The sequence below is a fragment of the Populus alba genome, chromosome 8, assembly GCF_005239225.2.
Source record: "Populus alba chromosome 8, ASM523922v2, whole genome shotgun sequence".
Taxonomy (NCBI): Eukaryota; Viridiplantae; Streptophyta; class Magnoliopsida; order Malpighiales; family Salicaceae; genus Populus; species Populus alba.
In genome coordinates this window covers 14,603,480-14,617,041 of record NC_133291.1, presented here as the reverse complement: position 1 = coordinate 14,617,041, position 13,562 = coordinate 14,603,480, and the positions used below count along the sequence as shown (strand labels likewise).

Sequence of the window (13,562 nt, the reverse complement as noted above, 5' to 3'; positions counted from 1 at the left end):
TTTTTTAGACCACTTTGGTGACCAATAACTCCATTAATGGGAATTGATATTTTACGAGTAATATTTTAAAGCAGTGGTATTAATTTCTTCCTTTGTAATTTTAACAAATATAAGTAACCTAAACATCAGCAAGGCTACTTGAAAATTTACTGTGGAGATTTCAGCAAAAACTCCAAGCATAAAAAATGTTCATGAAAGAGATAAGAAAAAAAAAAAGTAAAGCAGAATTCAAGGTTGGTGACAAGCTGTAGTAACTTATCTGTTCTGTATAGGATTGGGTTCTGTACAGACTTTCCCCTTTATTACCATCTTTATATGCATTTCTTTTGAGGCCACCGATACTATTAGACATGCAGGATTGTTCTTCAGCTCAGAACTAGACCCACCTCTGAAACTGTGACATTATCAACAGGAGAAGAAGAGATAAGCAAAGCCAGCTCTCTTCTTAGAACCCCCATATCTTTCTTCCTTGAAACCCCCAATTCATGGCATGGCAATGGAACCCTGACTAGAGTTATGTTTTGTAAGAAGTAAGGTAAGCAGGAGCAGCAGTGAGAGATGACTGGAGGTGGGGATTTCCCTTCTGGCAACTTATTTTTGCTTACCGATTTCAGAGCCTAATTTCTGCTGAGAAAAGCTCCGTAGGTTTAAGCAGAAGGAGAGAGGTTACATTTCCTAACCTGAAAATGAAAGTTTCCCAATGTCTCTTCCTCCAGTCTTTAGCTTTCTATCTTTTAATTTCCTGAAGAAACGATGATGTTTTCTGCCACTTCTTTAATTTAGCAGAAATGATCGGTACATGAAAATCATACATGTAACTTTCGATATTTTTAATATCATACAAGTCAGCTATCGAACTCAAACTTTTAATTTTCTTCAAAAAATCTAAAATGATGTTTTAGTAAATAAAGTATCGGGTTTTTTCATTGATCTGGATGAGCCAGTCACCGGATTAACTGCTGGATCAGTCTTGTAACATTGCTGGAAAATCTTAATTGTTTCAATTATTTTCTCAAGAATTCTTAATTAGACTAGTTGATGTAAATGTCCCTTTGTAGCTCACTTTTTTTTTAAGCCAAATCTATCGAAAGTAACAATAAATATCCATAGATATTTACAGGCTACTATCTCTTCCTTGCCAAGCATATATCAGCATCAAACATTTTGATTTCTTGACACCGTACAATTCCGGCTGCTCCACCAGAGCAGAGCCATCTCTCACTACCTTTGTTCATATTCCATCTAACTCTATGTATTGCAACCATTTTAGGTGGGATGCTTTCAACTACATTCCCAGCTCCCTCCTCTCCACCGCCTTTCTGTTTTACATCTTGCTCGTCATCAATGCATACCAATGCTTGATCCTCTCCTTCATGTTGCTTACTCCCGCTTTTAGATTTTGGTTTTCTCTTGCTTTTCGTAGCTGTCAATGTTTCATCTGATCCATGATCCATACCAGGATCGTCACCATAGCACAGAGCTGCAACAAGTTTGACAAACTTGATGACCAAAAGAGAGAAGAATTGCGAAGCTAACAAGTATATAGGGGTGAAAATTTTGAACTTACCTAACGGTGGATCATCTGAAGTAGGAATTTTTGCGGCCTTATTTGACACAGACAAACGCTGCTTGGATTTTGGATTGTTCCCAACATCGTTAATTGGCTTCTTCAAAGGTAAAGGAGTATCTGGTAATGGAGTGCCCACTATAATAGCTGATTCATCCTCGCTCAAGGACCCACAACCAAAATGTGGGGCCCTATGTCTCGATGGATCTTTCTCCACTGCTTTTGTTGTGAGCTGATTATGAAAGCAACACTATAAGTAATTCAACAAAAATTTTGCAAACATGCTCAAGAAATATGGAACAAGTAAAACAAGTACAATTACAGAAAACACAATCCCAGGTGACATGTTAAACAGGTATGCTACAAAATAATTCTTGTTTACACCAATGTGCCGGACTCCTGCCAAATTAAATTCATGGATACAATGTGGTCTCACCCCTCCTAGCACTCAACATTAACAAGTGTAAGAGGATAGGCCCCTGCATGACACAGAGACTAATGATATGATGTCACATGTATGTTATGTAGGAACCTATCACATTGTAGAGATAAATCATATTGTAAAACGGGAAGCCAGCTACCTGGAAGCGGCAAACAGTACCATCTGCACTGCAATATGCAACCATGCCTGTCAATTAAAAAAAGAAGGAATTGTGAAAAAGTGGAGAGAGTAAGGACAACAAACAATAAGAATCATTTTTAATTGACCCGATTGTAGTTATATGCAATAGAAAACAGATTGTAACTTCCACCAAAGAAATACCTAAGCTACAAAGTATCACTATAAAAAAGTTCTCAAGAAAAGTGGAGGACAACAAAGCGGGACCCTGTTTCTCCAGTAGAGCTGACCTGACTGGATGAAAATGCCCATTTGCAAAACTAGAAGCCTATTCCATTAGGTTGAAAATTTTCTCAAACCAACAGCTCACCAAATCATCTGTATTCATTTGGACACATCAAAGTCTTAACAGGTATTTTTAGTCACCTGGCATAAGGGATCACTTTCTACTCCAACTAGATTTATTTGTTACAAACAACAGAAACAGAATGGTAGACTGGATCAAACAATACTGGAGGAGGCATTTTGAAGTTTGATATTTGAGAGGGGCTTATTTATGCAATAACCATAAATTAAAATAAACATCCATTAATGTACGCCAGTTGGGTTGCTAACAACAGAGCCGATCAAAATAATGATAAATAAGTTTTGTAGAAGAAAGGATCCTAATCTAAAAGAGCAGAACCCAAGATGCAACAATCAAATAATGTTGCATAGGCAACTCCAGTCACAAATGCTGTAAGACGATGATCAAAACCTGAGGGAAGAAAATGCAGTATACCATACCACCTTTCGTTTTGTCCCCCAATTTTGATCAAGCAATTAATGAAATTACATTGTTTCAATAATAAAGAAAATGACAGCACAAGAGTACCTGTAAGCCTTGACACTTGAACGCTCCAGATAGCAAAGGAAGAACAATTAACAACGTGCATCCCTAGTTGTTTTGGTCCAACAGAAGGTTTTCCATTGACGGCAGCATCATATGCAGCCCTTGCCAAGCTGAGGAGTCTCATTGTTCCATCATCAAAGGATAAAATTATACATCTGAAAATGCCAACAATTAAATGTTCAATATAAGTGAATAACCTTATCAATAAAATCCTCAACCTGTGATTCATTCAATAAAAATAATGCAACACCTTGGATCCGGCAGCCAATCCAGGCTATATATGAGTTTTGGTGCTGGATGGAGGTCCCACAAAGGTCGGAATGGATCACTGCAATTATTCAGAAGCTTAGTTCTACAGCAACTATATTTCAACAAAGAAAAAATACATATGGAATTGATCTCATTCTACAGGTGAAGTAAAGTAGGGATTTAGAACTTCCTCCTGCTCTGAAAACATAACGATGTTGCATGATATATACAGCCAACATGTGCAGAAGTATTCCACATGGAAAACTAATAAAATAAATTCAACTCTCATGTGTCTTTTTCTACCACATTTAAATGAGTTCCTAACCATTAATGTTGAGAAGAGAAACCAGACAAGAGGGAAATGTTTATATATGTGAAAGGGGAGCATGAATGCATTAGGCCCCCTCGCTGCAAAGATTGTTGATCAGTTTTTCTTAATCCTAGAGGACAAGTCGTTATTAGAGAATGGCCACTCAAAAAAATCCAACCACAAATAAAGATGTCAAGTATGATGCAGAGATTGATAAGGGCATATGAAGACGCTCAATTATAAATCCCAAAATCAAAATGAAGTAAAATTCATGGAAACGTATCACTCTGATTGCAAAATGCTTATCAATGTTTTGTTTATAGGAGTTTTCTGTGCTGTGATTGTAGCAGTGATAACTCCAGACACAAAGGAACCAGAGAATATAGTCACAAAAAATTAGAACAAGATCATGAAAAATTATGCTCCACCTCTTCAGAGGCTTGTTACTCTACAAGTATATATCACAAAAGTTTATGAAAAATTGGTGCAAGCATTTAGGAAAATGGTCTCCGAGTCTTTTGAACTTGAAACCTTGCTATACCCCTCTGTACAGTCATCCAAAGCTAAGAGCACATAATGGTACTGGTGTGCATTAAAGCATGTCTACTACAGGGCAAGGATAAAGGGCAGTCATGATAGTTCTATTACACATACTGGAAAGTTCCATACAAAATCACGTAATCACAAGTCTATCTGAAGCAAATTGAGCATCTAAGCAATTAAGCATTTTTATATCAAATGGCACACGCAAACAATGACATCAAAATAATTCAATGTAATTGTGAAAACAAATAAATCATACCTACCGTAAGTCCCAAAACTTCAGGCCCAAATGTCCAGCAGTAAGGATAAGATTTGGACTCTCTTGGTCACTGGAAAATAGTTTGAAGGCAGCATATTTTATATCTCAGTTATAAGCACAAGATATGAAAACTTTGGCTAGTGCCAATTTCTTTGAATAAACATCTTGAAAGTTTCCATGCAGCCCTTTACAGGTAAAATAAAATACACGAGATAATATTTCTAGATGGGTTATTGACAGCACAGAAATTTTACAGGCAGGGGATATGTCATTCCCAAAGTAGCAGGATTATATATCTTCAGATCTAATAAATAAAAGTGAAAATTTGCATCAAAATATCAGAGGTAAATCAAATACACAGACTGAGTCATCTGACATAAATTACCTTTCAGATGGGACCCATGCAATTGCTCTAATAGGAACTGTATCTGCGCTGAAACAAAGCAAAGGCCTTGTATCTGTAGATTAAAAAAGGGAAAAAATGGAATGACCAATCAATTTATATCAGAAACTTCGACCAAATTTAATTTATAATAAACCTTGAGACATGACATAAACTGTATCCACACAGTTCACACATAAAGAACTAAAATATGAAAGTTATTCGACTCATTTGTTATTACCACCAGATGTGCCACTTGCAGAGAATTTCCACAAAGCAACCTGAAAATGAGGTGATTAAAGGCCAAGACACGATTAGACTTTGCCCCAAACTGTGGCAGACAATTAAATTAATAACAGCAGAAACAACAGGATGATTGACATATTACTGTTCCATCATGGCATCCAGCAAGGAGGTAATCATGAGGGTATGAAGTTGACCACTCTACTGCCAAAGGGATGCTGTATAGGAATTAAAAAAAAAATTAGAAACAAAATAATAATAAAGCACACTGCAAAAAATAAGATCAAAGAGCAACAGGCTCTATAATTTATGACAATTCTTCAGCAATCTGAGTTGAGTGAATTTGGAATTCAATGATAAAAGATCTTCATCAATCATTCTATTCAACTGTACATATCACTTCAAAATCCACAAAACCCCGAATGTTAAATTCCCTTGTGTGACATCTATTGACAAGGAAGATAATACTTTAGTTGCAGTCCTTTCATTTGCTATATTATTGTTTTTTCTCCTTTAGAAAAATGAATTTGCTTCTCTCCACTCATAAAAACACAGTACAAGGGTACACATGGCTTCCACCATATATCGCAAACCAAATCATTCCATGTGAAAGTGAACTCTCCGGGTCAGAACCTCTACAAACAGAGGCTTCTAAGCTACCTACCAGATAGTCCTGTTAAAAAGAAAACCTAATAGTGTATTCTTAAATCTCTTTATATTCAAGTAGTATTTCATATTAATATACAGAGCATAGAAGATATCACCACATTACCTCTGTATACCTCCACACTTCAGAGTTGAACATCTGAATACTGGCTTTATCTTTACAAAGCGAGGATCTGTGCCTTCTAAATTAGAAGAAGAATAAACTGATTTCATAGCATGGGGGAGAGGAACATCCCATCTGCATTTGATAGGGGGGGTGATCAGACAGTATTGCATTGATAATTAATTTAAGCTTAAAATTAAAAGCAACACCTAGCATTTGGGAGAATTATGGTAAGAGTTACATTATGGGTATAATGAGAGGCAAAAAAAAGGAAAATGAATAATGGGCAAATGAAGTTATATGTTTCCTAACCACTTCCCACCCCCAAAACCCCCCACCCATCCCCCACACTCAAATGACAACATTATTTTTTTCATTTCTTCAATTTGCAACATTCCAGAAATGAAATCCTTTCAGTTTTCCAAGAAATCATCAGCAGTTATGTTCTTAGTCTAAAATTCAACATGATTACATATGATCAATTCCTTCTACTAATCATATCTGAAAATGCTAGAACTATTGGTCATTATAGAAACGTAATCCTTACTATGAATATTATCTCACACTTATCCACATGAAGAAGATGACTTACACTTCCAAAGATCCATTTCCCAGCAAGACAGCAAGATAACCCATGCGATGCTGGAATTTGGAAAGGGGTGCATTACAAGGCTGCCATTTGACATCCCATGCAACTTTTCCATTGTGAGCTAGGCATAATACAACTCTTGGCAAATCAGCATCCTTCGGAATGGAAGAATTAGGGTTGATATCCAAAGAAACATTATCAGAACCATAAGCTGGCATTGCAGTGTTGAGTCCAGAATTCTCATGTGTTTGGTAGTTTACAGTTGAAGAAGTAGAGTTGATATCCAAAGAAACATTATCATCTTCATTATGAATCAATAACAGTGGACATGCAACATCACCAGAATCACTTCCCTTCCTTGCATTACTATTCAATCTTCTACTTTGTGCAGTAGCTTTAAGATTTGTATTACAATCAAATAGCTGTTTGGTGAATTTCACCGTGTGTTTTTGTTTGGCCTCATCTTGGCTGTTTTGAGAAATCCCTTCTATAGAAAGCAGTCCAGGTGAATCTTGTGGGTATTCAACAGAGAGAGCTTGGACATATTGGTTGCTGCTATCCAAACTATCAAGAGATTCATTTGTTGGGTTCTTTCTAGGCCGTCCTCCCCTCTTAACTTGAGCTAAATTCTCCTTTGTCGCTTCATTAACTGGAGCTAAAATCTCCTCTACGGCTTCATTACTGGGTGATTCTTCTATTGGCTTTTTTCTAGGTCTTCCTTTAGGCCTCTTAGCTGAAATCAACTCTGTGGCTTCGTTACAGGGTGATTCTTCTATTGGTCTTTTTCTAGGTCTTCCTTTTGGCATCTTAACTAAAGCCTTTGTGGCTTCATTTCTGGATGATTCTTCTACTGGCTTTTTTCTAGGTCTTCCTTTTGGCCTTTTTAATTCAACTGATTTGTCCATCTTGGATACATTGTATCGAGCTCCCAGTTTTGATTTCTTCATTGGAACTGCTTCCTCATCCCCGCCAACATTTAAAACACACCATATCTGGACCATGCCTCTGCCAGTAAGTGGAACACCTATTTTGTGATAGTAAGATTCAGGAGGATGTGCAGAAATAGCAACAAACTACACAAATTGACAAAAGAATCAAGTCAAAGGTCCCCCAAAAAAAGTCTCCAAGACTTACGGAAGAGATAAAGTATCAACAAGGAAAATATAGTCAGGCTATGGATCATAGAGGGTCAACCTTGTTTTTGGATAATAATTGACATTTCATAGTCGACTAGGCATTAGTCATGATGACACCAATCTGAACTATCTAAATGAATGCAGTTTTATCAAATCCAGCAATCAATATCAATATATAAAGCTACTTCCAAGAATTTTATAAATTTGCTCAAAGATAACTGAGACTTGCAGGTTCTTCAATTGATGTTTTTTGCCTCATGCATGTAACTAGGAATAAAACATTCTTCGGTAAGTTAGAGGTGTGAATTAAATGAATTGACCAGGCTATGTTCTATATGTTTGCATGTCTATGAAAATGACTCCATGACCTTGTTAAGAAAATGTTATCTGAATATTAGGGACACATACATGAGCAGCCCATCAATAAGAGGTCAAGGAATTCTTTAATAATTCAACTCCACAACCATAAAGGCGAAGGTATTAAGAAAGAGATGAGAGAAACCTCGCGTTTGATATGATTGTCAGGCCTTTCATGAACCCTAGGACACCAATCCAATGCCCAAACAGACCCTCCAACATACATCACAAAATCTTTACTGCAACAAGATGGAAAGAGAGAGGTTTGAAATGTGCATATCAGAAATGGAGATGCAATGGACAAAATTATAGAAATATTATGAATGTTAAAATTTTGATGTATTTATAGATAACTCAAAATGTCAAAAAAAATCTGCAACACAATCAACTAAAACAAAACAAGCGACTGCAATTGAAAATAAGGCAAGTCCAATTTATACCTGGATTCTAGAGAAGAGGCACCGCCATCTGATCTCTCCTAAATCAGATTGCAAAGTAAAACAAATGCTATAATCACATATCTTATTTCTACAAAAACCTAAAATACAATTAAAAAAAGACCTTCACTTACAGTACCTTAGGAACAGTTGCAGATGAGAACAGCGGTAGATTTATTCCACTGAGAACACACTTCTCCAGAGAATTATCCATTTCACTAGCAAACCTAATTATTCTCGGGTCGTACTTATAAAGCTTCCACTCACTAAATGCGCATAAAAATAAAAAATTATACACAAACACAAGAACAGCAACAAACCACCAACATGGAGTTTATACACAAAAAAGATTACTGACCTCAAAAAAGTGATTGAGGACTTATAGCACTGAATTTCAATTTCATCCACGGAATCAGTTTCTGCTTCTCCACAAAGTTTAGAAATCATGTCCATTTCTTTAAAGTGATTCTCAACTGAATAATCGAATGTTGAAACTCTAATGCCAACACCATTGCCTCCTAATAATTCTTCTTGTTCTTCCATTGTACTAATTCTACACAAGTAATTACCAATCAACAACAGCATATAATCCACATTTCCCTATAAATATTTCTTCAACAACAACTTAAAAACTACCCAAAAATCCTTAAGTCAGAATTAATTAAAGCTCACAATCAAAGTTTCAAGCTTTTAAACCAATGCTATAATTGGTTACCAAAAAAATAGCTACATACCATGTTCTTAAGTTGGAAAAAAAAACCGAACCCATTAAAAAGAGAAGAACAGCAAAGAGAAGACACAACTAATGATGACATGCAGAAACCCATTTAAGAACCAAAGCAGATGGACAGCATCATAGGAAGAGTATGATCAGCCAAAAAAATCCAATAAACACAACTGAAAGCAACTAAAAAAAGCAGCAAATGAAACCAACCTGTACAGAAACCACAGGAAAACTAAAGGAAAGGATAAACTGAGAGACAAATATCCCAAAATAGAACATGCATAGATAAGGCAAGAGCAAAACCCAAGAAAAGATTTTAGAAACGAAATAGTGCCATAGAAGCAAAAGAGCACTAAGGATTTAACATAATGAACAACTTCCAGTCAAAATACCAGTCAGAAAACAAATGGAAAACACATTACCACAAGACGAAGACAACTCTATGCTAATTTAATGTGTTTTTATTTTTTTCATTGTAGCTTTGTAATTGTAACCAGCATGAACAAGAAAAACGACTTAAAAACAGTCGAAAAGCAAAAAAGAAAAAGAAAACAGACAGGAAAAAAGAACAGTTGGCCAATGCATTTAAAAAGAAAATAGTGGCAAAGATCAATTAGGCAAGAAACTTCATAGAATTAGATTGCGTCAGAAGACTTAATAAGCCCATGAACATCTGCAAACAATGGACTTCAGCAATGATGATTACAGCCAAACCCATCCCCACTGTAATATTTCAGATGTAACAATGCAAAACCCAAAGAAATTAAACAGAAACGTGTGCCTCAGCTTCCGACACCCAATTTGAATTGAAAATCAACAAATAAAAGGGACCAAACATGCAAAGAATTGCCAGTGAAGAGGCCCAAACACCAGCAATTGCCCCTATATGCACAACAAAGCTCCAACAGAGTAAGAACAAACAAACAGTTATCGAGGATAAAATTGAAGGGCTCAAAGAAGAGAAAAAATCAGACAACTGGAAGAGATGGCAAAAAAATTAGGCAAACTGAAGCCACAATACTATGAGAGTGTGTAAACAGCAAAAATCAATTTTGTTACAGTGTTTTTTTGGCTAACAAACATTAAAACAAATAATGAGGAAAATCTGGGTTTTCAAAACAGAATATGAGAGGGCACACGCCTTCATGGCCAAAAACCCATCAAATATTCGAATAATAGCACAAGAAAACTCAAGTCTCGCTACAAGTAAGCAAAAGAAAAAAAGAAACCCAGTTGAGCAAATTTAATAAATAACACAAAAAACACACCTTTATGGGCTAAACCGCAACTCGGGATCGTTTAGCTGGAGCTTCAACACCTTCTCTTCGTCGTTATAGTCAGATTTATGTTTGTAAGTATTGTAGGAACAGACTATCGCTGAGAAACATAAACCTCGAAAACGTTGCTGTCTTCGATTAATGAAGAGTTGCTGTCTCATTATATACGGTAGTAATTTAGAGAAAAATCTTATTTTACCCCCTAAAATTTATGAACGAGGTCAATTTGCCCCTTGATAGTTATTTTTGTACAATTTCCCCAATTGATAACAGCATTTTGAATTGACTACTTGAGGTGTGAACCCACCAAGTTAACCTGTGTAATCAGGATAATTTAATAAAAAAATAAAAAAAATCATAAAATGTATTTAGTTAAAAAAAAAAAGTCCATTAATGAAATCAACAAATAAAATAACTCTGAAAAAAAAAAAAAACGATACCAACTTATATTAACTTATAAAACTCATGACCCGGGCCATTTGATCAAAAGTATAGAACCTGGAAAAACCACAAAGCCAAGTTTTTAACAAATCAAAAATGGAATGATGAATTGAAGAAAAAAATCAATTATACAAAAAGATTCAAAAGAAAAAAAAAATAACAATTAAAAAAATGAGTGTCAAATTTGAAAAAACAAAAACAAATGATAGAATGGGTAATTTTGGATTGAAGGGTTAGATTTAAAAAAATCAGTTTCACTAGAGAATTAAAATAAAAAAAAAAAACCACAAAAAAAACAAGGATTGAATTAAAAATATAACAAATTAATTTTTTTTTTTATCAAATAATGCAATTTAAATGAAATTACAAGTCAAGATAATAAAAGTTGATACTCAAATACGTGCAACTAAAAAGACTACCCTGAAATTTTAAATATCAAACACAAATTTTAAGGAAGAAGGGAGAAACAGTAAAAAAAAATCTATCGGCAATAATCCGTCAAGAACCAGCCAATACATGTCATTTCTAGAAAAAGAGGACGCCTCAAGGAATCCAACGCCATGATAGATTGAGATTTTTAACCATTAAAGTCAACCATGTGTGCCACATGTCAGAAAATTTTTTTATTTTTTTATTTTATTTATCAAATTACCATATTGACTTAGGACCAAATAGTTATGATGAAAAAACCTTAATGAAATTATATAAAAGCCTTGAAGACATGCTTTGAGAATTTTGATTATAAGATCAATTAGGTCATTACACTATACTTTAAAAATAAAAAACTGAAAATGCATATACACCATAGTTATTTTTTTCTTTTAATGGTATTCACGTAATTTTACAACGCCAAAAAAAAAGGACCAAACTGCCCCATAAGAACTATATAATAACAAATGAAACTCATGAAAAGACCATTTACCCCTTAATGCCAATTCATCTAATTTTCTTGTCAAGGGCAAAGAAATGATTTTACTATTCTAATCCATAATAAATCATATCTTTATTACATTATTTCCTCCATGTCATTAAGGTTTTTTGTTAATGAACTAGAGTTATTGTCCCACGTGTGCGACATAATGATGCTCGTCCACTTGGATCGGGATTTTTTTGGTGATGGGTAGAAAGAACAATGCATTCTTATTTCTTTTATATATATATATATATATGAAGTCGTCATCTAATATTTTGGTCACGAGAAATCCTAATAGGTTTTAGAATTTAGATAAGGAAACTGATTATGTATAGAAAGTGCGTATCACTACTAGTACATTTTATGTAAGGTAAGTTACATTATTTATTTGTCTAAGATAAACTAAAGTACTATTGTGTTTTCTAACCATTGATCTGTTAATATTTAAAATTGATCCACCCTTGTAGAGTGGACTTAACTTTATAGGTCAAATCCTAGCCATTCTAAAGTCAAAACATATTTTTTACATTTTTAATACCTGGAATACATCTTATGTGTAAGTTCATAATACTTGATATTAGAATAAGCAAAATATTTTTTTTTGTATTTTTGAAATATAGGTCAAGTTCTTATGAATTTCATAAACTAGTTATTAAATCAAAAATGCATACAAATATAAAAACAAAACTTTTTTATATAGTTTTTTGTATTTAAAAAATGCTAAATTGTGCCATGTATTTTAAATATGATTTTTTTTTAGAGACTTAGCTATATAAAATTTAAAATAAAATTGTATTTTTGAAAGTTTTTTATGGAAAAAAAAAATTGATTTACTTAATACCAAAGAAAAGCCTCGTATGTGGGCCACATTTTTAAATATTAAATATGAAAGAGTTAAAAAATATGGGGAACTCAACATTAATGGCAAAATGATCTTCCAAAAGATTTAAGAATTTATTTAATTTAGAATAAGGCCATGTTTAGCACAACACAAAAATGCATTTTACAATAAAACTATTTTAATCGGGATATTATATCATGACAAATTATCGTTCATCAACTCAAGATCAAGCAAAACTAAAAATCCACAAGAATATTGTTCATTTACGAACTTCATTCAAATTTCATATTAATTAAAATAAATCAACATAAATCCAAAATATCTCATGCATCAACATTTAATATCTAGAAAAAAGAGCAATCTCGACCCAAAAAATAATCTCACAATTTAACACAAATAATAAAATCATTTCACAAATAAAACCAAATTAATAACGTCCAAACAGTCCAAAAATTATACACAATAATAAACATTTCGTTAATTTCATAATATTTTATCAATTTATCCAAAAAATAATTTCAGGTTATGAATTTACCTTTCGAGGTTTTGAAACCAACTGGAGGTCATTACATTCGAGTATAGTAGCTTCAGCATGTGAAACTCACGTGTGTCTATGGCAAGCGGCGCTTGCATTCAAGCTCTAGTGACCTTAAGGGACTAAGACCCACTAGATCGGGTAGAACATCAACTCTCTTGTTTTTACTTTGTCGACGGTGAGGCAAAGAAAGTTTCAATGAGAGAGATTTGACCATTTTATACTTTAGCTCTTACTTTTCTCTCTCTGATTTGTTTCTTCTTTAATAGCAGTTATTGTCGCCACTAGTGGACAAAGATGTAATGAGTATAGTCACTAGGTTGTTCTGCTGAGAGGGAGATTGTTGGTCATATGCTAAAGCTTTAAGCTTTTTGATGGAGTGTTGGTGGATGCTATGGAGGTGTTTTGGTCTAGATAAAGAGAGAAAGTCATTGTCGTGAGGGAGAACTCATCATTACTACTAATGTTAAGGGTTTAAGAGAGGAAGTTGCTCATAGTAGTTAAGGTTGGTCATAGATTGAGGAAAATGACGATGTCAA

General features: G+C 34.3%; 1 protein-coding gene across 4 annotated transcripts; it reads right to left on the bottom strand.

Annotated features, from left to right (window-relative positions):
* Positions 1-896: 896 nt before the first annotated feature.
* LOC118061096 (uncharacterized) lies at positions 897-10,442 on the bottom strand. Of its 4 annotated transcripts, XM_035074488.2 has the most exons (17): positions 10,285-10,437; positions 9,867-9,898; positions 8,651-8,845; positions 8,432-8,558; positions 8,296-8,333; positions 8,001-8,094; positions 6,366-7,435; positions 5,777-5,908; positions 5,150-5,222; positions 5,003-5,042; positions 4,765-4,837; positions 4,384-4,449; positions 3,269-3,346; positions 3,001-3,173; positions 2,149-2,195; positions 1,568-1,799; positions 897-1,480 (listed from the first exon to the last, which is right to left on the bottom strand). In XM_035074488.2, the coding sequence occupies exons 3-17, from the start codon at positions 8,833-8,835 to the stop codon at positions 1,125-1,127; spliced, it is 2,784 nt and encodes a 927-aa protein (XP_034930379.1). In that variant the 5' UTR covers positions 8,836-8,845; positions 9,867-9,898; positions 10,285-10,437; the 3' UTR covers positions 897-1,124. The 4 variants fall into 4 exon arrangements, with proteins under 4 accessions (XP_034930379.1, XP_034930378.1, XP_034930380.1 ...); XM_035074487.2 differs by lacking the exon at positions 9,867-9,898 and having other exon boundaries at positions 10,285-10,442; XM_035074489.2 differs by lacking the exons at positions 8,432-8,558; positions 8,651-8,845; positions 9,867-9,898; positions 10,285-10,437 and having other exon boundaries at positions 6,366-7,386.
* Positions 10,443-13,562: the final 3,120 nt, after the last annotated feature.

Coding starts and splice junctions, on each gene's coding strand:
- LOC118061096 (XM_035074487.2), bottom strand. CDS start 8,835: ATGGAAGAACAAGAAGAATTATTAGGAGGCAATGGTGTTGGCATTAGA. Junction 4,450..4,764: donor GCATGGGTCCCATCTGAAAG/GTAATTTATGTC, acceptor ACTATTTTCCAG/TGACCAAGAGAGTCCAAATC. Junction 3,174..3,268: donor GATTGGCTGCCGGATCCAAG/GTGTTGCATTAT, acceptor TGGCATTTTCAG/ATGTATAATTTTATCCTTTG.